Here is a 21,531-nt window from a genome sequence, read left to right as displayed (position 1 = left end):
AGAGAATCTAGCATTAAAAATGTGTATTGTAGGGATATCAGTTTTTCACAATTGAAATCAAAATAGTTGTTTTTAATTGCAGTGGGGGGGGGGAAGTAGCTTCTCAATAGTTTTTTCCTCTTGATTGATCATGCTCATAAATTGCTTGTAGAATGCCTAGAGGGAATGGAAAAGTTGTTCCATCAGGAAAGAAAAGCAAAGCCACAGGTCTTGTGGGAAGCCTATAATTTACAACTCTCATTAAGATGTTGGATTCCAACTTTTATATATAAGTAGAGTATGATAAAGAAGAAACATCAAATGCCAAAAATTCTTTTCAAGGGAAAAAAGCATATAATTTTTTTTTAAACCATCTGCTTTAGCAATAAGACAATAAGTGGAATCTTTCATCCCAATTACTAGGAATTTGTCCTGAGCTTTTAATGGCTTTCAAAACAGCATTTACTTTCAACCTGAAACTTAAGAAGCTTTATTGTTTTCCATTTATATCCATTAATATTTTGCATTAATAATTTTCACTGTATGCATCATTTATTACTTATGAGGTTATCTAAATGATGTTGCATAATACTTGAAAGTAATACAACATGGGGTCTTTAATTTCCTAACAGAGAAAAATTAACACATTTTATTATCTTTAAGAGTGCTTTTATATTTTTCCTCCAAGGGTATTGGAAAGTGTTTTTGCTTTGGGACTTTAAACTAATAAGCTATTCAGCAAAGCATGTTATTGATGAAATGCTATTTTCCTTCCTAAAGGAAAAACTCACTTTTGATTTCATGTTTACCCTTATATTCAGGGTCACAGTCTTCTCTTAGTTCTCAAATCACTAGTTCCCAACCAAATTGACTTAGTTTTTTTGCCAAGATATTTTGACATACATGGGGGACCCAATAATTTGATTATCTGCTTTTCTTATCTGAGAGGAGGAGACTACATCTGTTTTATTTATTGCCAAACTCCCTAAAGTTAGACAGCTAGATACCCTATCCACCACCATCATCACAGTTGCTGAGTGGCACTCCAGGAGACACCGTCACATTGCGTGTGAAGTGGTGTCATTGGAGTTTGCAATGAAGTCGAGTCTTCTACTTCAGGGACAAGTTTCAAGTTTCTGAATCTCTATACTTCAGATTCCTTATCTATAAATGAAAATAATCAATCAACTTTTTTCCCCAATTAAATGAGATAATATTTGTAAGATAGTTAGTGCCTGGCACAGTTAAACATTCAGAAAATGTGACTTTAGTTGTTACTATCTAGTTCTAGATTTTATTTATTTTTTAGAGAGGGAAGAGAGGGAGAAAGAGAGACATAGAGAAACATCAATGTGCGGTTGCTGGGGGTCATGGCCTACATCCTAGGCATGTACCCTGACTGGGAATTGAACCTGCAACACTTTAGTTCGCAGCCTTCGCTCAATCCACTGAGCTATGCCAGCCAGGCACTATCTAGTTCTTTAGCAAAGGTCGTAGTACATGGTAGGTACTGAATGAAATACTGTACATGACTCAATGAGAGAAACCTTGAACCATCCAAAGGTTAGATGTCCAGTTTTTTTTCTTGTTTTCACATATACAGTTTTCAAGGACTAATAGGAAATACTGTGTAGATTGCTTATTTATTCTCAGCTTTTGGACTAAAATCTGTTATCAGGTTTATATGGTAGGTTTTTGTGGTATACAGACTTCAGAATACTGAAGGAGAAAAGCCAATAATAAATTTTTCTTAGATGGAGTTTGTTAAAAAAAAGTCAACTCCATATTGTGTAGTTTAAGATCCCAGAATAGCTTTATAATCTATAACACTATTTATATGTTTTCTTTTTACCAAAAAAACCCCACAGAAAATCACAACATATAGTCAAAGTCATTATTTGCTGCTAAGATAATTCCAGAGTTGTTGTGATACTTAGTTTTCTAAGGTATCCATAAAGGCTTTTCGGTTATTTTTTTTCAGTCATTGAAAAGAAAGTGATTGACTTAGGATAATTGTCTTATTTCATAGTAATTACTGCTTGTTTACAGACTGAGCAAGAAGTTAATAAAGAAGAAGGTGAGCCCTGGCCAGTATGGCTCAGTTGGTTGGAGGGTTGTCCCATTACTGAAAGGTTGTGGGTTTGATTCTGGTCAGGGCACACACCTAGAATACAGATTAGATTCCCAATCCTGGCACATGTCGGGCAACCAGAGTGCTTCTCTCTTGCATCAATGTTTCTCTCTCTTCTTTCTCTCTTTAAAAAAAGCAATGAAAAAATGTTCTCAGGTAAGGATAAAAAAATTTTTAAAAATGAAACTATTAGAAGCAGTCAGTAGACAGATTTTTTTTTTTTTTTACCATTCAGGTTCACCATTCACTGTTTCTGGTAAAAACAGCTAAATATTGAGAGATGGTGTCATTTTTTTGTTACATTGTAAAATTATAAGATGATCTAAGGTATGGGCAGCACTATGCCTAATACTGTTTTCTATCTCAGGACAGTTTTACCTCAACTTAAGTTACAGCTAAATTGCTACATTTTCTGTGAGAGCAAATAAAACTAATTTGTTATCTAACAGGTTAAAAAGCCACAGATTACATGAAAATATAAATGTTGTAAATATCTTTTTAAAGAAATTCCTTAAAAATTTGAATGGTTTGAATTTTGACTTAGTATTTTGAGGTTACCTTAAGTGTAGTGACCATGTGTTTTGTATTGTAGAGCACAGATATACTTCAGACATTCTATAAATAATATCATTAAATATTTTTCCCACAGAGAAAAACAAACACTAAAACAGGGAAATTTGGAAGGGTGAAAGGAGAAAACACCATGGTAGCTAGAAAAAAATGAAAAACATAAGATTTATTTTAAGTACTTTTGACATACTTGAATTGGTAATTAAAAGCTGCAGTGTGGCCCTGGCTGGCGTAGCTCAGTGGATTGAGCGAGGGCTGCGAACCAAAGTGTCGCAGGTTTGATTCCCAGCCAGGGTACATGCCTGGGATGCAGGCCACAGCCCCCAGCAACCGCACATTAATGTTTCTCTCTCTCTCTTTCTCCCTCTCTCCCTTCCCTCTCTAAAAATAAATAATAAATAAAATCTTTTAAAAAAATATTAAAAAAAAAAGCTGCAGTGTGAAGATGTGCATTTTATTCTGTTTTATCAAATTATTTGTAGCAATAAGTTTAATTCTGTTAAAATATTTTAAAATTTAAAAATCAAATCTATATATTCAGGTACATTAGATATTATTACATATATAGTATTCCATGAAAAATGATACATAGTTCGATTCCCAGGGTTACATGCCTGGGTTGCAGGCCATGACCCCCAGCAACCACACATTGATGTTTCTCTCTCTCTCTCTTTTTCTCCCTCCCTTTCCTCTCTGAAAATAAATAAAATCTTTTTAAAAAAGTTAATAAATGGGAATAAGCCTGGCACACAGTAGGTGCTCAAAAAAAGTAGCTATTAAAAGAAATAAAAAATAATTTTAAAAAATGATACATAGATTTCTTTTAGAAACAATTTTCACATGAGTTATTTTCCCAAATGTAATGCACATGATTATTTGTTAAAGTCAGTGGACCAGGCATGGTGCAGAATTCCTCTGTCATTTCAATGAACTCATCTCATCACTTAAATAGAAGTCAATATCATCTTGATCTGTGAAGCATTCTTAATAGTCCAATGCCTATATTACTGAACAAATGATCAGATTGTAAAACCTCAAGACTGCCTGGGACTTCTCTTTAATTGCTTGACCTTTTTCCATTCTGTTAAGTAAAATATCACACTTTTTGTTAAAAAAGTTATTTTTAGTTGATTAATACACTTAGCACATACCTTATTCAATAATAGTTTAAAATAGCTTACATGCCCTTCTGGACTTATAAAATATTGTATGATACATAAAATAGGACAGTATTTAAGATTATTTGGTTAAACAAGAGCATACAACTGTAAAGAACTTAATGGAGTTAAGATTATGCATTTTACTGTTCATATTTTGTTATTATAGGCCATCTGTGTAGGACCAGAGAACATGCAGATAATGTATCCAGCTATATTTGACCAGTTACTGGCATTTGTAGAATTTTCCTGTAAACCTCCACAATATGGACAGCTGGAAACAAAGCACATTGCGAATGCAAAATATAATCAGGTAATTTATTTTAAATTATATTTATTCTGTAATACTTCATGGCTTATAAATAAATACAAGTCACTTCCACTTACAGTGGACTCTGATTATCTCAGAAACTTTTCATTCACAAATAAACTTTCATATGTCTGTAACAGTTTTTGCTGAGAAAGAAATACTATTTGGAAAATCTTTTCTGTGTTTCTTTTTTTCTTGTTTATGATTTCCATTTCCCAAGTGGTTGTCCAGGAAGTTTGGCCTTCGTGTTACTCTGTAGTACACTTTCTTCGAAGTTCCATTCTTGACTGCCCATCGCACTACAGAATGGATTCTCAGTCCCTAACCCTAATCTTACATAAAGTAGATTCCTGAAATGCAAAATGAAGATATCTGTGTGTATTAAATTAGAAGTCTACTACTGGTGTGAAATTTAGTTGGATTTTACATAAAAGATTCTTATAGCCATAATTGGCAAATTTTAACTTTGTTTTGGCTTACAAAAAAAGTAAATTTCTGAATGCATGCACATGCCGATTTTGTTCAAACAACATAAAATTATAATTTTACATGGTCCGAAAAGTAGTTTTAATGTGTATTAACGTTTTTCATTCTATTTGTCTTGCAACACAATGGAATCACAATAGATCCAACTATTTGCACCGGTGAGTTAAATTTCCTAAAATTGTCCTAACTTATAGCAGCAAAGTATATCTTTTCCAGTTCTTGATAGAATGCTCTATGTGCTTTTTCTGATAGTTTTAATTTTTGCCTGGCTGAAAATTATTATTTCATGAAGTACATATATCTTTGAAAACTTTGCATGTAATATAGTCTTACCTAATACCAAGGCCTGAACTTTAAGACAAAGAATCTTTTTCTTTGAAAACAATACAATTTCATTTAATCTTATTTACTTTTAACTCTTTGTGAAAATATTACTTTTTAGGCGGAATGGGTAGCCTTGAATTATGTACCATTTGCTGAAAGATCTTTAGAAGTAGTTGTGGATTTATACCAAAAAACAGCCTGTCACAAAGCAGTGGTGAATGAGAAAGTACTCCAGAATATTATTAAGGTATTTCTTTTTAAAAAAAAATTTATACTTTTATTTGATGATGACAGTATTGTTGAAATTACTCTTTAGATAATATTTTATCATATACTGAGATAAATTGAAAATATAATTTATATTATTATTTATAGTGGCTTTTCTTCAGTGTTCATGAGTAGTACTTAGGAATCTGTTTTTTGTAAAGTATGAGAAAGTTTTTTTAATGAGAAATATTTTAAAGTCAGTATGCATTAGATTTTTTACAATCCTTAAATTTTGCCACATAAGACAATGAGTTAATGATCCTGTTTCTTGGGATAGTACTTCTCATACTTTGAAGGTGATGAGCATTCAGTGAGAAATTCAAAGTGCAGCACGTTGGTTCAACTGATCATGCATGCTTTTAACAATTAATTTTATTCTTCAAATACAGTAGACATACACTATTACGTTAGTTTCCAGTATTGACAATTATTTTAAAATTCAGCTCTTGTTGACTGTGTTACATTCCTCCAAAAGTGTATTTTTTGTTTTTTTCCTCTGTTTTGAAGGACAGACTTAAACTTGCTCTTTCCCTAGAGCAAGGATGTGTCATCTATTGACTGAACAAATACAGGCCAGTATAAACAGTCCTCCCTCAAAGAAGAAGGCCTTTCTCAGTTTCAGGGTTCCTCCCTCTCTTTGTGTTCAGTCCTTTTGCCATCCTTTTTTTTTGTTGTTGGTAATTCTTTCTTTCATTTTCCTTTTGGCCTTTTATACTTTATCCTGGAAAGATGATGAAGCCTAATAAGAACTTTCAATTTACTTCCTATTCAAATTGCCATCCTCTTTCAGCTCTCCTTTACTTCTAAACTCTATTAAACAGCTTGTGGCCTTCACCTAGCCACCAGTCACTTTCAACCTATTGCATGCTGGCTTACTTCCATATTGTGCTGCAGAAACTACTTATTCAAAGTTACAGAACATCATTTCTTCACATCCTAAATCCTTTTCTAATTCTTTATCTTCCCTGTAACATGGTACTGCCCTTATCTCGTAAAAAATTCTTTCTTGCCTTTATTTTTGTTGTACTTCTTTTTGTCCTTCACCACTTACCTCATCACAACTGTCCCTCTCTCCTCATTTGTTGAGAATATTTTTTAAGCACCTTTGTTGCCAGGTACTAATTAATTAGTAAAGATTAAAAATGAATAATATAGTTCTTACATTTAATAATTTAATATAAGGAATATAGAAAGGTAACAAATAACAATGTCATGTGTTAAGTGCTAAGTGGGGGCAGTTCTGCATTCAGATAGACCTGGTTTAGATTAGCGCACTTGCTGCTCTATGATTTTGGACAAATGGACCAGCCCAAGGGTGCTTCTCATCTGTAAAAGAAAGATAATACCAATACTACTTATATGTCTTAAATAAAAAGGGAATCAGTTGAGATACAGCATTTAATGGTATTTGCCAGGTAGTCGGTATAGAATAAAAAGTTAGTTCCCACCATAGACAAAGAAGTAACTAAACAGGCTAGGGGATTTTGCCGAGGATTAATGGAAGGGACTCTTGAAGAAGGAGTAGTAGAGTTTGGTAGATAAAAAGGGAAAGGTAGGTTTTGTAGGTAAACTAAACAGTGTAAAAGATCATGATATATTTTAAAGAAATGTTGAGAAATTCAGTTTTGGGAGATGACAAGGCCTGGAATAAGTCTGAAAAGCTGCTTTGGGGTTTTATAACCCATCATAAGGAATCAGATTTTATTCCTTAACCATTGAAGTGTTGAACTTTTCAGAGTGACATGAATCAGCTTGACATATTTAAAAGATTTAAATAATTCCTTTCTGTACTCACTTTGTTGATGCCACTTACTACATTGTATTGTGGTTAATTGCACAAGGCTCTGTCTTTCCCAAAAAGTATGAGCTTTATGGCAGCAGGCACTGAATTTCCCAGTCCCACATCCATTTGCTGAGTATGCACTATATTCCAATCCTTGTATTAGTTGCTTTATTTCTTAAAAAATGTATAAATTGAGTAGATCTGCAATGTTTAACGTTCCTTTGATTTCAGTAAAATAGTAATTGTAGTAATAAACCATACTTTTCTTTTATCTAACCTTGAGTTATAAAATGTTAATTCAGAATGTGTCCCTTATATAATGTAGTATTCTTGTTTGCAAATGACATACATAGGCTGTAACTACTTTCAACTATAAAGAAGATTTATTGGCATGCTTAGTTGGAAAATTCAGAGATGGGGGCAATGTTGCTTTAGAATCGGTTGATTCAGGGATTCATCAGTATCACCAAGAACCAATTTTTTCTCTCTATTCTGCTTACTAAGGGTTGACTATATATTAACTGTGTTCTTCCTCTTGGTGGTAGGCTAAAAATGGTATTATGTGTCCAGTAGGAGGAATGTGTGTGTGCTTCCATAACATTATTATTTGTAAGTTTCTTAAATTAACCTTAAGTGGGCCAGTGTTAGTCTCATGTCTATTCTTAAACTGGTGCTTGTGCCAGGGAAGTGGAGTAGATTAGTTTAATAACCTAATCATCTCCTTACCCTAATTCCCAACTGGAAGTGGAGTGTGCTTCCCCTGAAGTGCAGGGGGCAAGGCAAGGGATAAATATATCCTGGACAAGCTAGTTATCTGTTAGTAGAGGAGGCCCATTTCATGCTAATATATAGTGGTTCACATGTGCACTCAGTAATATTTGTTGTGGAGGATGATGAAATAGGGTTTTATATTCATGCCATAACATTGACGTATGAAAATTTATCTCTTTGCTCTTTATCTTTCTCTGACTAGAATTGTTTTATAAAAGCAGAATTTTCACTCTAATGCAATTTAGCTGACAGTATGCTAACACTATTAATTGGTACTGCTCTGGGATAACTCACTCCAGTAGTTAGGTCAGTCTAGTCTTCTAGTTGCATAATAGACCTGTGACCAGAGAAGTCCATTCTGAATCAACCAAATTAGTTCTTCCATGGTTAACAGTAACCTGTCTCAAAGTTGATCAATTAAAAAGTAAGCCTTAACATCTTAGTCATTATATATAGCACAGATGCTCTACTCCTGTATCCTCAAGGATTAAACAAAATAAACCATCTTCTTAAATGACCAGTTTTACTAAAATTTTTAGAAAAGAAAAAAGTACATTAAAATGTTAAAGTATAATATAAAATCCATAGAATTTTAGAGCTAAAACATGACTTCAAGTTATTGATACTTTAGGCTATGTTTATTCCCCCCTAAGTATTAGTGGGAAAGCATATGCAGTATTGATCTTTCTTTGACGGGAGAGTCCTGACTGTCAGGTTATTTTTTTTGATAGGAGAACTGTGGCAGAATATTCTAGTTCTACAATATTAAGCTGAGGGAAGCTGCAAAGTTTAAAGTTTCCTACTCCTACTGTTAACTTTTCAGATAACGTCTGTATTTTTTATGATGAGAAACTGAGGTCCAACAAGGTTACTTTTTTAGGGTCATTGGTTATAAAGTGGAGACAGTAGGATTTGAGGACCATGACTGAGAATTAATCTTTCTAGAAAATAGCATCCTTCTTTAAATGAAAATGCCTATGCTATTATTTTTTCTGTCTGCTATCATTTTAAAAAATAATTAAAGTTGTATACATGTTTTAATGAATACTTATGTTAAATTGTCTTTATTTTCACAGACCCTTAGGGTTCCTCTCAGTTTGAAGTATTCCTGCCCTTCTGAAAGCACATGGAAACTAGCAGTATCTTCTCTCCTCAAAGTTCTTTCTATTGGGCTACCTGTTGCCCGGCAACATGCTTCTTCAGGAAAATTTGACAGTATGTGGCCAGAACTAGCCAGCACCTTTGAAGACTTTCTCTTTACTAAAAGGTCAGCTCATTTATTTTTGCAATTGGGACGATCTTTCAAGAAGTATACATTGCACCTGTAATTGCTCTAAAAACAGTATTTCTCATTATTCATTAACAGAGTTATGCTATATTGGGAATCCTAGGTTGTATACAGGGCACAACTGGATTAGGCATTTAACCATTTGGTACATTATCTGTGAGCAGTGGAGACTGTGCTGTTTACAGTGGTTTTGGTTGTAAGATAAGACTCTCTATATAAGACTACACAAATGCATCATAATTAAAGAACCATGGTTTTAACTGCATGAAGCCAAAGGGGTCCATTTCCTTTCTTGGAAAAATGTCTATTCAAATCCTTTGCCTATTTTTTAACCAGGTTGTTTTTTGTTTATTTGTTGTTGCATTATATGAGTTCATACATATTTTTGTATATTAACCCCTTATCAGAAATATCATTTGAAAATATCTTCTCTTACTCAGTTGGTTGCCTTTGCTTTTTATTGATGGTTTCCTTTGCTATACAGAAGCTTTTAATTTGATGTAGTTTTGTTTGTTTATTTTTGTTTTTGTTTCTGTTGCTTTTGAGGTCAGATCCACAAAAATGTTGCTAACTGATGTCTAGGAGCTTAGGACCTCTGTTGTCTTCTGTGTAGTGTATGGTTTTGGATCTTACATCAGTTTTTAATCCATTTTGAGTTAATTTTTGTGTATGATAGTCAGCGGTCTAGTTTCATTCTTTTACATGTGATTGTTCAATTTTCCCAACACCATTTAATGAAGAGACTTTCTCCATTCTATGTTCTTGGCTCCTTTGTTATATTTAGCTATCTGTACATGTGGGTTTATTTCTGGGCTCTCATTTCTGTTCCCTTGGTCTGTATGTCTGTTTTTCTGCCACTGCCGTGCTGTTTTGATTACTATCACTTGTAGAATAGTTTGAAAGCAGGGAGTATGATACCTCTGGCTTTGTTCTTTTTTCTCAGGACTCCTAGGATTATTTGGGGTCTTTTGTGGTTGTATACAAATTTGAGGATTTTTTTGTTCTGTAACTGCAAAAATGCCACAGGGATTTTGATAGGGATTTTATTGAGTCTATAGATTGCTTTGCGTAACATGAACATTTTAACATGTTAATTCTTCCAGTTCCTGACCATGGATCCATTTCTTTGTGTCATCTTCAATTTCTTTCATTCATATCTTACATTTTCAGGTTACAAGTCTTTACCTCCTATATTAAATATACTCTTTTGTATTTTATTCTTTTTGTTGTGATTGTAAATGAGATTATTTTATTGATTTCTCTTTCTGATAGAGTGTTGTTAGTGTATAGAAACACAACAGATTTTCACAAATTGATTTTGTACCCTTCATCGTTATTATATTCATTTAGTATTCCTAATAGTTTTTTTTTTGGTTGTTGTTGGTAGAGTCTTTAGGGTTTTCTGTATATAAATCATGCCATCCACAAATAGTGACAGTTTCACTTCTTCCTTTCAAATTTGGATGTCTTTTATTTCTTTTATTATCTAATTGCTCTGGCTAGACCTTTCAATATATTGTGTTCAACAAAACTGCAAGGGTGGGCATCTTTGTCTTGTTCTTGATCTCAAAGGAAAAGCTTTCAGTTTTTCATCATTGCCATGATGCTAGCCGTGGTTTTTGTAATATTTAGCCTTTGTTATGTTGAGCTATTATACTTTTCCTTCTATACCCATTTTATTGAAAGTTTTTTTTATCACAAATGGATGTTGAATCTTATAAGATGCTTTTTCTGCATCTATTGAGATAATAATGATTTTTATCTTTCATTTTGTTAATGTGGTTTATCATGTTGATTGATTTGTGGATATTGAACTGTCTTTGTTTCTCTGGAATAAACTGTACTTGATCATGGTGTGATTTTTGTTTTGTGGTTACCATGAGATTGGTATAAAGTATCTTGTAGATAAAAGAGTCTTTTTTCTTCTGATAGCATGTTATTTTCACTTGCCTGTACAAGTTCTGCTCTTTTCCTCCTTCCCTTTTATGTTTCTGTTGTCACAAATTATCCCTTTTTTATGATATATGTTTGCTACCAAATTGAAGTAGCTATTCTTATTTTTAATGCTTGTTTTTCCCTTTAACCTACATGCTATAATTAAGTATCTGAGACTCTAGTTTCTAATGGAATTTTCTGATTCTATCACCTTACTTGAAGTTTTATATGCTTTTTGTTTTTTTCATTTACAATAGAACAGCTGCCTTCAACATTTCTTGTAAGGCAAGAAGGAGTTGAACTTCAGCTTTTCTTTATCTAGGAGAGCCCTTATCTCTCCTTCATATCTGAAAGATAACTTGGCTGAATATATTCTTGTCTGGCAGTTTTTATCTTTCATTATTTTGAATATGTCCTTCCACTCTCTCTGACCTGCTGTGTTTCTGCTGGTCAATCTGATGATAGCCTGTTGGGGTTCATTTGTAGGTTACTGTCTTTTCTACCCTGGCTGCTTTAAGAATTCTTTTTTTGTTGTTTTTAATCATCAGCTTTAGACAGTTTTAATATAACATGTTTTGGAGAAGGTCTTTTACATTGAGATAATTAGGTATTATATTAGTTTCTCGTGCTTGTATGTCCAGTTCATTTTTCCAGGATTGAGAAGTTCTCATCTATTATTTCCTTAAATGTCTCTCTGTTTCCTTCTCCTTCATTTCTCCTCCTGAGGTACCCATAATCCTATGTTGCCCTTTCTAATGGACTCAGGTAGTTCTTGTAGAGTTCTTTCATTTTTAAAAAATCTTAGTTCTCTCTTCTCTTCCACCTGAATCATTTATAGGTTTCTACCTTCAAGCTCACTAATTCTCTCTATATGGTCTGTTCTATTTTCAGTGCTTTCTAATGTACTTTTTAAAAGACTTTTTAATTTTATTTTTAGAGAGAAAGGAAGGGAGGGAGAAAGAAACAGAAAGAAACATTGATTGGTTGCCTATCACATGTGCCCCAGCCGGGTTCTGAACCCATGACCCAGGCATGTGCCACGACTGGGAATTGAACCAGCAACCTTTCACTTTGAGGGATGATGGCCAATCAACTGAGCCATACCCGTCAAGATTCCAATGCATTCTTTATCTCATTTATTGAGTTCTTTAGCTCCAGAATTTCTGTTTGGTTCTTTTTTTAGAGTTTCATTCTCTTTGGTAAAATACTTCTTCTGTTCATTGTATTCCTGAGCCCATTGAACTGCTTTTCTGAGTTTTTTTGTATCTTGTTTAGTTTCTCCATGACAACTATTTTGAATTTTCTGTCATTTAGATCACAGTATTCTGTGACTTTGCACTTGGTTTATGGAGAATTGTCATTTTCTTTTTATTGTATTGTGTTACTATGATTATTCATGGTGCCTTATGGATTGTTCTTCTGCTGGTGCATTTGAGGAAGCAATCACCTTTCTTATTTAGGTACAGCTTTAATTTAACAATTCAACAGGTCGATAATTAGAGTCCTTTCTTTAGTTTACCAGTAGGTGGCACTACAGCACAAGTTTTTGGTTTCTCATACCCGAGCTGATTCTAGTAATACCTGAGAGTAAGTAGTTTCAACATTCTCTGCCAGAAGTGTCAGATGTGCAGTCTTCCTTGCTTTTTGTGACTCTAGGCTTGCTGGTGCCTTGAGGCTGAGGTTGTAAGTTTCCTTGCTGTTTCAGGTAACACTGTCAGGGTCACAGGGATGGCCATGCTTGGACTGGGTAGTCAGAGTTGTGTGCATTACCTCTGCTGCTGTTAGCTCCATGCACAGTGGGCCTGCGAGGCACTTTCACTGCTGAGAGGTGCTGGAGTTGCAGCCTTATCTCTACCACTTCTGCAGCGCTCAATAGGGCTGTGGTCTCCGCCACCACTTGGTGGGGACCCAGGTTACAGGCACTATCCCTACCATTCCTTCCTTTTTGCCTGTCCTATGCATTCCAATCCACCACCTTCAGATGTACAGACATGTGGGTCTTTTACGTATCCTAGTGCATTGAGCACAGGAATCTTTGCTGGTTACAGATGTCCCTCTAATTGTAGATAAAAGGGGAGAGAAAAAGAGAATGTTTTACTTCTTCATAATGCTGATTTCACCTCTGTATAATCTTTTAGATAAGTTTTGTTTTTTGTATTTTTGCAAAGTACAACTTAAGAATTTTTTAAATTTTATTTTAATTGTTGTGTGTCTTTTATTCCCATCCCAGCCCACCCACCCAGCCCTCCCACCTCCCTCCCATTTCCACGCCCCCCCCCAGTTTTTGTCCATGTGTCCTTTATACTTGTTCCTGTAGACCCTTCCCATTTCCCCCTGTAATTCCCCTGAAATTCCCTCCCCTTGTCCCAAAGAAACTAAATACACATTCTTTTCAAATGCACATGGAACATTTCCAAAGATAGACCACATGATAAGACACAAAACAAGCCTCAACAAATTCAAGACAACTGAAATCATACCAAGCATTTTCTCTGACCACAAGGGACTGAAATTAGAAGCTACTTAAGACTTTCTTTTCTGTCTTTCCACCATCTTCCTTATTTTCAAGTTTCCTGTGGAACATTCTTTATTTTCCAAACTATGTTTTCATTTTATTATATTTAGTTTTCTGAAGTACTTTTTGTACAGAAAAGTAGACAGTGGAAATCAAAGACCCCATAATAGAGAATTTACATTACTGTAATATGTATTAATGCAGTTGTAGTTTAATTTTATTACAATCTTTTGCCTGAGGCCCTACTTACATTAAAAAAAGGTTTGAGTATATTGGATATGTTGAAAAATCACATTGGCTAAGAAGCAGCTAGCATAGTGGGTAAAAGCACTGACTCAGGAACCAGACGACCTGGACTCAAATCTTAGCCGTACTTTGTAACTGGGATGTTTTGGACAGGTTATTTTTACCTCTCAGTGATTCACTTCCCTCATCTGTTAAGTAGAAACAATAATGCTACCTATCTCATAGGGTTATTGTGAGAGTTAAATCACTTAAAGTAAATGAATGCTCAGAATAGTGCCTGGAACAGAAATGCTTTTTAAGTGCTTTCTACCACTGTTACCCTCTTTATGATCATTTCTTTTCCTTAAGACAAACTGACATTGTCCATGTCTTTTTTCATGAAACAGCCATGTTTTAAACTAAAAATTTAAAGACCAAAACTCTAAATATTTTGGATTAGGAAATTTACCTCTAAATTTGGCTAGAAAAAATAAGGGTTTGAAGTTCTGCTCTCCTGTAACACAGAATCATATTGTAAGTTGTGGTTACCCTAATGACAAATTTAAGCCTTCTACAACATGGAGTGGCAGAAACAAACCCCGTATTGAGAAGGAACCTGTGGGCTACTCTTGACTCTGCCACGTACTTTCTGTTGACCTTGAACTGGTCATTTCCCTCACTAGGCGTCATTTTCTTTAATTGTAAGAAGAAATAATTGATTAGACTAATCGTAAAAGTTCACAATTGTATATACTTTGCTTTAATGTTTTAATCAATGTTTTTAACTGAAAAGCTTACATGATATGGATAAAGCCAGTTTAGTTTTTGTTTCATAGTCCAAAAATACTTTAAGGCCCAAATTGAAAGTTTTTATTAGTTAATTGATACTAAAAATGAAGTGCTCGCTAAGAGAACTTAAAAACTATGTACATTTTCAGTTTTCTGAGGCCTTGTCTTTATTTTCCAAATAACTGATTACTTTGGAAATCACAAGCTGTAATATTTTAAATTTTATTTTATGCTACGTATATACTGTGTTCTACAACGGAAGTCCACTGGGAGTATTTCAACAGTAGGAAGAGAATTTCAGAATATTGCTTGGAATAGCAAGACTTAGGTTTTCAGATGTTATTGACTTTCGAGGATCTTTTATATCAAAACATTTTTAAGTTTATAAACCTGAACAACACATACTCTGAGACTCTGAATACCTTTCTCTGTGATGTTTCCCAACTATTTTGGTCTGCAGGCTGCTTTGGCAAGGTGGTACAATTACGAAGAAAATACAAATAAAACCATAATCAAATAGAAGAAAGGCTTTGGACATCATTGAGGACTATCATAAGTAAATAGTTTAAATGAGTAAAAGAAACACAAAGATGTAAAACATAAGGCCTATAATCTGGTAGATATTTGAGGTCCATTAGGAATTCATTTAGCCAAACTCTTGAGTACCAAAACTTGGTACTTGTCCTCTAGAAAGTATGTGGACTTGTATGACTTCATACAATTAATAGTCTGTGGACCATTAAGTTAAAAGATCACTAAGTACTAACCCAAATAATTGAAATGAAACATGTTCACACAAAAACTTGTACACTAATGTCTAGAGCAGCATTATCATGATAGCCAAAAAATGAAAACAGTCCCCAAGGTCATTGCCTGGTGAAAGGACTATTCTGCCATAAAAAGCAATGGAATGTTAATACATGCTACAACATAGATGAATATTGAAAACATTAAGTGAAGCAAACCAGACACAAAAGGCTATATATTATATAATCTCATTCATATAATATGCCCAAAATAGGCAAATCCATAGAGTTAGAAAATAGATTAATGGTTGCCAAAAATGGGAGGAGGGAAGAATGAGGAGGGACTACTATGAGAAGTCACTAGAATTAGAGATGATCATTGCACAATTTTATGAATATACTGAACAGCACTGAATTATACACTTTAAAGGGGTGAATTTATGGTGCTGGAATTATATATCAATAAAAAAAATTTAATGTACCATACAGAAAGAACTAACAAAAAATATAAATAATGCTTCATCAATTTCAAGGTTTTTTAAAAATTTCAGATAAAGACTAATTAAAAGAATTTTTAAAAAATCACTCCTGTACACTTCAAACTTAGAGAATATAAAAAATCTTATATGGCTCATTTGCATCTGCAATATTGACCACCTCCCTTTATAATTTTTAGGTAAATTCTGTTAATCATCAGTGTGTTTCAAAGCTTAACCAATGTTTTTGATAATGTTCAGAGTATCTAGTAAGGGTACTAACTATCAGTTAAAATAAATTGCCATTAGTTTGGGTTCTGATATTAGATAATCCAGCCTATGCACAATTGAATAATTTCCTGATTTTATTGATCATTAAGATTAGAAGAGGATGGTTCAGTTTTTAGCTTTGTATACTACTCTTGCCCATTACAAGATATTTTAAAAATACAATGAAGTGTTTCTGATATATGATCCCAATTATATTAATATTTTAGTGTATGATCCTAATAAGCTTTTATTAAAAATTGGTAGTCAGCCAATTGGTATTTGTGTGTGTATATTTTATTTTATTTTCTTCTTTTCTTTGATTCCTCTCTGCTCTGCACCCACCCTCCCACCTGCATTCCTCCCCCTTAGTTCCTGTCCATGGGTCATACGTATAAGTTCTTTGGCTTCTACATTTCCTATACTATTCTTAACCTCCTCCTGTCTATTTTGTACCTACCATTTATGCTTCTTATTCTCTGTACCTTTTCCCCCATTCCCCTCCTTACCCTCTGATAACCCCTCCATGTGATCTCCATTTCTGTGATTCTGTCCCTGTTCTAGAATTTGCCTGGTTTGTTTCTATCTTTGTTTTTTTAGGTTTGGTTGTTGATAGTTGTGAGTTGTGAACAGTGCTTTTTAAATTTAATCTTTATTGTATTTTTTCCATTACCATTTAGTCCTCTTATACCTGCCTCCCCCCAGCACTGTTGTCCATGTCTGTGAGTCCTTTTTCCTTTTTGCTCAGTCCCTCCTCTACCATCTCCCCAAATCCCTTAGCTGTCATCCTACTTTCTAACTATGAGTTTGTCATTATTTTGCTTGTTAGTTCAGTTTCTTCGTTAGATTCCACATGAGTGAAATCATATGGCATTTATCTTTTCTCTGACTGGCTTATTTCATTTAGCATAATGTTCTCCATATCCATTATGCTGTCACGAAGGGTAAAATTTTCTTTTTTATGGACCAGTTGTATTCCATTGTGTAAATGTCTCAATTGTTTTATTCACTCATCTACTGATGGATACTTGGGCTGCTTCCTGATCACGGTGATTGTAAAAGTGCTCATTCTTAATATGAACAACAAGGTCTAGAATTCGCCTTGGTTCTCTCAGAACTATCAATTTCTTCTGATCTTGCTGGAACAATTCTCTGCTTTAGAAAGCCAAATCAGTCCTCTTCTTTTAAGATGTCTCTGTCTTTTATTGTAAAGATTTTTACTATATTGGGTCTGTTAAAATTAATGACTTATGGATAGTCTCTGCGTGAGTAATTCAGCAACCTGACCAAGACTCTCTTAAATCACTGGAAATATGAAGGAATCGAGATATTGAGATATTGTCACAGTGGTACTTTTTGCTATACCTGCAGATGATGATATCTTTATTTTTCCTTGTTTTTGCATTTGTAGTACTGAAAGAAGTTTAGTACTGCAGATTCTATTCAGTTCAGGACTGGATCAAGTATTTTTGTAGCTGGAATTTCATGTCCATAATTAATTTATACTAATGACTTTAATTAAAAATACTGTTCTTTTAAAATGGTAATGGAAAAAATACAATACAAATTTTTAAAAATACTGTTCTTTTAAATAAATGGTAATTTTCCAATCTGGTGAAAATACAATTTTTTTTTGTCACTTGAATACTGTTTATTTATTTTCTATTTGTATTTCCAGGGAATATTTTACCTTTAAAAATAAGTGTTTTATTATTTTTTTTAGCATACCTCCAGATAACCTCTCTATTCAAGAATTTCAGAGAAATGAAAGTATTGATGTTGAGGTGAGGAAGCTATTTAAAACATTTTCCTTTGACCATTTGTGAAAACCACATAGTGGAATGTTGAAACTATAAAATTGCTAAAAGAATAAAATGAAGTAATAGGTTAAGCTTGAACCAAAAGTATTAAAACTCTCATAAAAGTTAATGGTTAATTGTAAAGCACTGAAAAATTTTAAATACTTCCTTATATTTGTTAGCTTATGCTGTGTGTATGTTTTCTAGGTACTTAGTTGTGTCCATTTAATAATTTTAAATAGCAGTTGATTCAGTAAAATAAATCCATTAGTCAGCAAGCATGTACTATATTTAAGAGCTTACTCTACAGTTTAATAAATCAGATGTCTGTAGTTCAAATTAATCCATGAATTGCTTAGATTTTTTTTTAATTTTTTTTTAAGATTTTATTTATTTATTTTTAGAGAGGGAAGGGAGGGAGATAGAGAGAGACAGAGAAACTTCATTGTGCGGTTGCTGGGGGTTATGGCCTGCAACCCAGGCATGTACCCTGGCTGGGAATCGAATCTGGGACACTTTGTTTCCCAGCCCACGCTCAATCCACTGAGCTACGCCAGCCAGGGCAGATTTTTTTTTGTTCTTGTTTTTAACCAGCCATAAACATGACCTCTGGAATTCTTCTTTTTTTTTTTTTAGAAGATTTTATTTATTTATTTTTATCAATGTGTGGTTGCCTCTCATGCCCCTCCACTGGGGACCTGGCCGACAACCCAGGCATGTGCCCTGACTGGGAATTGAACTGGCAACCTTTGGTTCATAGGCTGGCACTCAACCACTGAGCCACACCAGCCAGAGCACCGCTAGAATTCTTGAAGCAAATGAGTTTTAAAGAATACATTTTGTTGAATATAAATGGAGTTTAAAGAGTTAGTTTTTGATTGTGGATTTTTTTTTTTGAGGAAATCATTGTTTTGTTTTGTTTTTCCTTTAAGTGGGGATAGGGGAACTTTTAAGTAAATCAAATCAAATACTTTAAAGTGTACATAAGAAGCATAAGCATGTTCCTATAAATACAAAATACTGCCTTTTATCCAGTTACTATATTAAAACGCTTGTAAACTTTTCAAAATTTCCTTGTTTTTCTTTAAAAGGAAAAAATAGTACATTATATATTAGAAATAAGCTATTGAACAAAAGTGAATATAACTTCTACATTTTCTTAAAGCTCATTTTTATGGTTTTAAAAGGTGATACAAATCTTATTTTTAATCCTGTTTTGGATATTTTATTCTAGCATGGATAAATTCCATATGCTGATTCTTTCTCTAGAACACTATTTGCATATACCATGTTGAAGATCAACATTTACTAAAATTCTTGCATAGTAAACAGTTTATAGTATTGACTACTTTGTGATAGTTATTTACTAAGACTGGTGGGGGAAGCAGACTAGTCATCCTCTATATTAACATTAAAATGTTGGTGTAGTTCTATTAAGGAAGATTCTTTAACTGATTTTTAGAAATGATCATTTGAGTAAGTCTTTTTCAAGAAAAAAATGCATTTGAATTTGCCTCTTTTGTTTTTAGGTAGTTCAGCTTATCAGCACTGAGATACTACCTTATGCCAATTTTATTCCTAAGGAATTTGTCGGTCAGATAATGACCATGCTTAATAAGGGCTCCATACACTCTCAGTCGTCTTCATTTACAGGTATGTTATTTCAATGACTTTTTTAAGATGTTACTAAGTATTGAAATACTTTTGAAGACACTAAATGTAAAAATGTTTACTCCTATGATTGTGGTAAATGTATGTGGGAGAACAGTGAGGTAATGTTTAAGAATGTGATTTAGAACACTAAGCTTTACAAGAGGAGAATGTGGTAAATATTCTGTGAATTATATGCAGTGAATTAAATTGCAAAACACTTAAGGAATCCACTTAAGTCTTGCAGGGTGACACAAGTTAAGTCTTGCAGGGTGACACAAGTTACCAGTTTTGTGAAGTCATGGATTATTGGGAGGTAATACGTGTGTATTCTACCACTTAGTAGTTGGTTTAACTTTGCTGAGTTTTGTCATCTGTAAGATGAAGATATTAATACCAACCTTTCTGGACTATAAATACAGAGTTAGTTCCTTTAAACAAAAAAGATACCTTGACATTAGTTAGAGAAACTTAACACTTAGTGAATACTTACTATGTGTAGGGTTTTGTGCCAGAATATTAATCTCATTGCTTGCAATCCTTCTGTGAAGATAGGTTTCACCATATTACAAAAGGGGAAATGGGTTTAAAAAGCTTGAGAAAACTGCCCACAATCTTAAGGCTGGAAACCGAAGTTCATCCTTAAAAAGAACTACATACTTCTTCTAATTATATCATGCTGCTTTATTGAGAAATAATATATAAATTACTTTTTGCTGTTATTTCTTTGTCTAAACCCGTTCCTAAGTGTTTAATGTAACTGTGACATCATAACACAATTTTTCTGTTAGATGATTAAAAATTATTAATATGTGCCATCAGTACCTATCTTGAATCTCCAGAATTTATCAGAGCCATGACTGACTTCTACTAAGCTGTGCTGAACACTTTTCCTTTTAAAAAAATATTTATTTACTTTTAGTAGGAGGAAGCAAGGGAGAAAGAAGGAGAGAAACATCCATGTGTGAGATACATTGATTGGTTGCTTTTTGCACGCCCCCAGCTGGGGAGCGGCCTGCAACCCAGGCAAGTGCCCTGACTAGGAATTGAACTGGTGGCCTTTCAGTTCACAGTTTGACACTCAGTCCACTGAGCCACACCACTCAGGTCTGTGCTCAACCCTTTAAAGAGCATATACATGCACAGCTTGACCACTAGATGTCTCTCCTATTGCTTACTTCACAAACTAGTTTTTTTTTCCTAGCCCAGACAGTTTTTAAAACTGTGGATTTAACACACATGAGAACCTCAGAGAAAAAGATCTTAAAGTCCATTTATCTTAACATAGTCAACTTTTTATTATTGAGTATATGATAAATTTTAGATATCATTTTTATAAAATACACATTAAGAACAATATTTATCATTACTACATGTAAAAATATTATAGGCTAAATATGGACTACTGAGTTACCATGCATACTTCTTCAGTAGTATGCTGATGATGTCTCTTGCCATTTATACTATTAAATGTACCCTGATGAGGAAGGTACATGGACATTCTTCCAGTGACTTTGACTTTAAGTGTTCTTTAAACATATATGTAGAGAGCCAATAAGATCAATCTATAAACACAGAGGTTCCAGTGATCGTTTTGTTTTCTTATGAATCATGCTCTTGAGTATGATCTGACAGCCAAAACTTACAGACATTTGAGGAATTCCTCCAACATGAAAGCCAAAGACCAAAACAAATGAAGCGGGGTGAAAGAAGCTGGGAGGGAAGAGATAATGCAGTCATAGAAAACATTTTTAAAAAGAAAAGCACAATTGGTATAATTAGGATGCTCAAAGAGAAAAAAAGAAAACTTTACATCCATGAAACAAGAAAAATGTTATTAAAAGGGAATAATTAGAACATTAAAATAGGTCATAGAAACTAAAAATATAATAGATGAAATAACAAGTTCAATGAAGGGTTGTAAGAAAACATTAATGAAATAACCCAGAAAGTACAGCAAAGACAAAAATGTGGACAATAGGGGAAGAAACAAATAAAATGAAAAAGGGGGTATAACATCGGACACTAGGTCTTCCATAAAGAGAACAGAAAAAAGCTAAGAG

At 33.7% G+C, this 21,531-nt stretch overlaps 1 protein-coding gene across 5 annotated transcripts in view; it reads left to right on the top strand.

The window, feature by feature from the left end:
• Positions 1–21,531, top strand: part of MON2 (MON2 homolog, regulator of endosome-to-Golgi trafficking) — a 113,304-nt gene that overhangs the window by 79,606 nt on the left and 12,167 nt on the right. For 3 of the 5 annotated variants that reach the window (XM_045829174.1, XM_045829173.1, XM_045829177.1), the window contains 6 exons: positions 4,007–4,150; positions 4,774–4,791; positions 5,076–5,204; positions 8,855–9,045; positions 17,743–17,803; positions 19,348–19,471. In XM_045829174.1, coding sequence (XP_045685130.1) covers positions 4,007–4,150; positions 4,774–4,791; positions 5,076–5,204; positions 8,855–9,045; positions 17,743–17,803; positions 19,348–19,471 — 667 coding nt within the window. The remainder of the gene's footprint in view (positions 1–4,006; positions 4,151–4,773; positions 4,792–5,075; positions 5,205–8,854; positions 9,046–17,742; positions 17,804–19,347; positions 19,472–21,531) is intronic. The other 2 variants (XM_045829176.1, XM_045829175.1) reach the window with 1 other exon arrangement.

This window comes from Phyllostomus hastatus, unplaced genomic scaffold (genome assembly GCF_019186645.2).
Source record: "Phyllostomus hastatus isolate PE091 unplaced genomic scaffold, TTU_PhHast_1.1 phas_scaffold_93, whole genome shotgun sequence".
Lineage (NCBI taxonomy): Eukaryota > Metazoa > Chordata > Mammalia > Chiroptera > Phyllostomidae > Phyllostomus > Phyllostomus hastatus.
The sequence above is the reverse complement of the archived record's forward strand: the minus strand, read 5'-3'. Positions and strand labels throughout refer to the sequence as shown.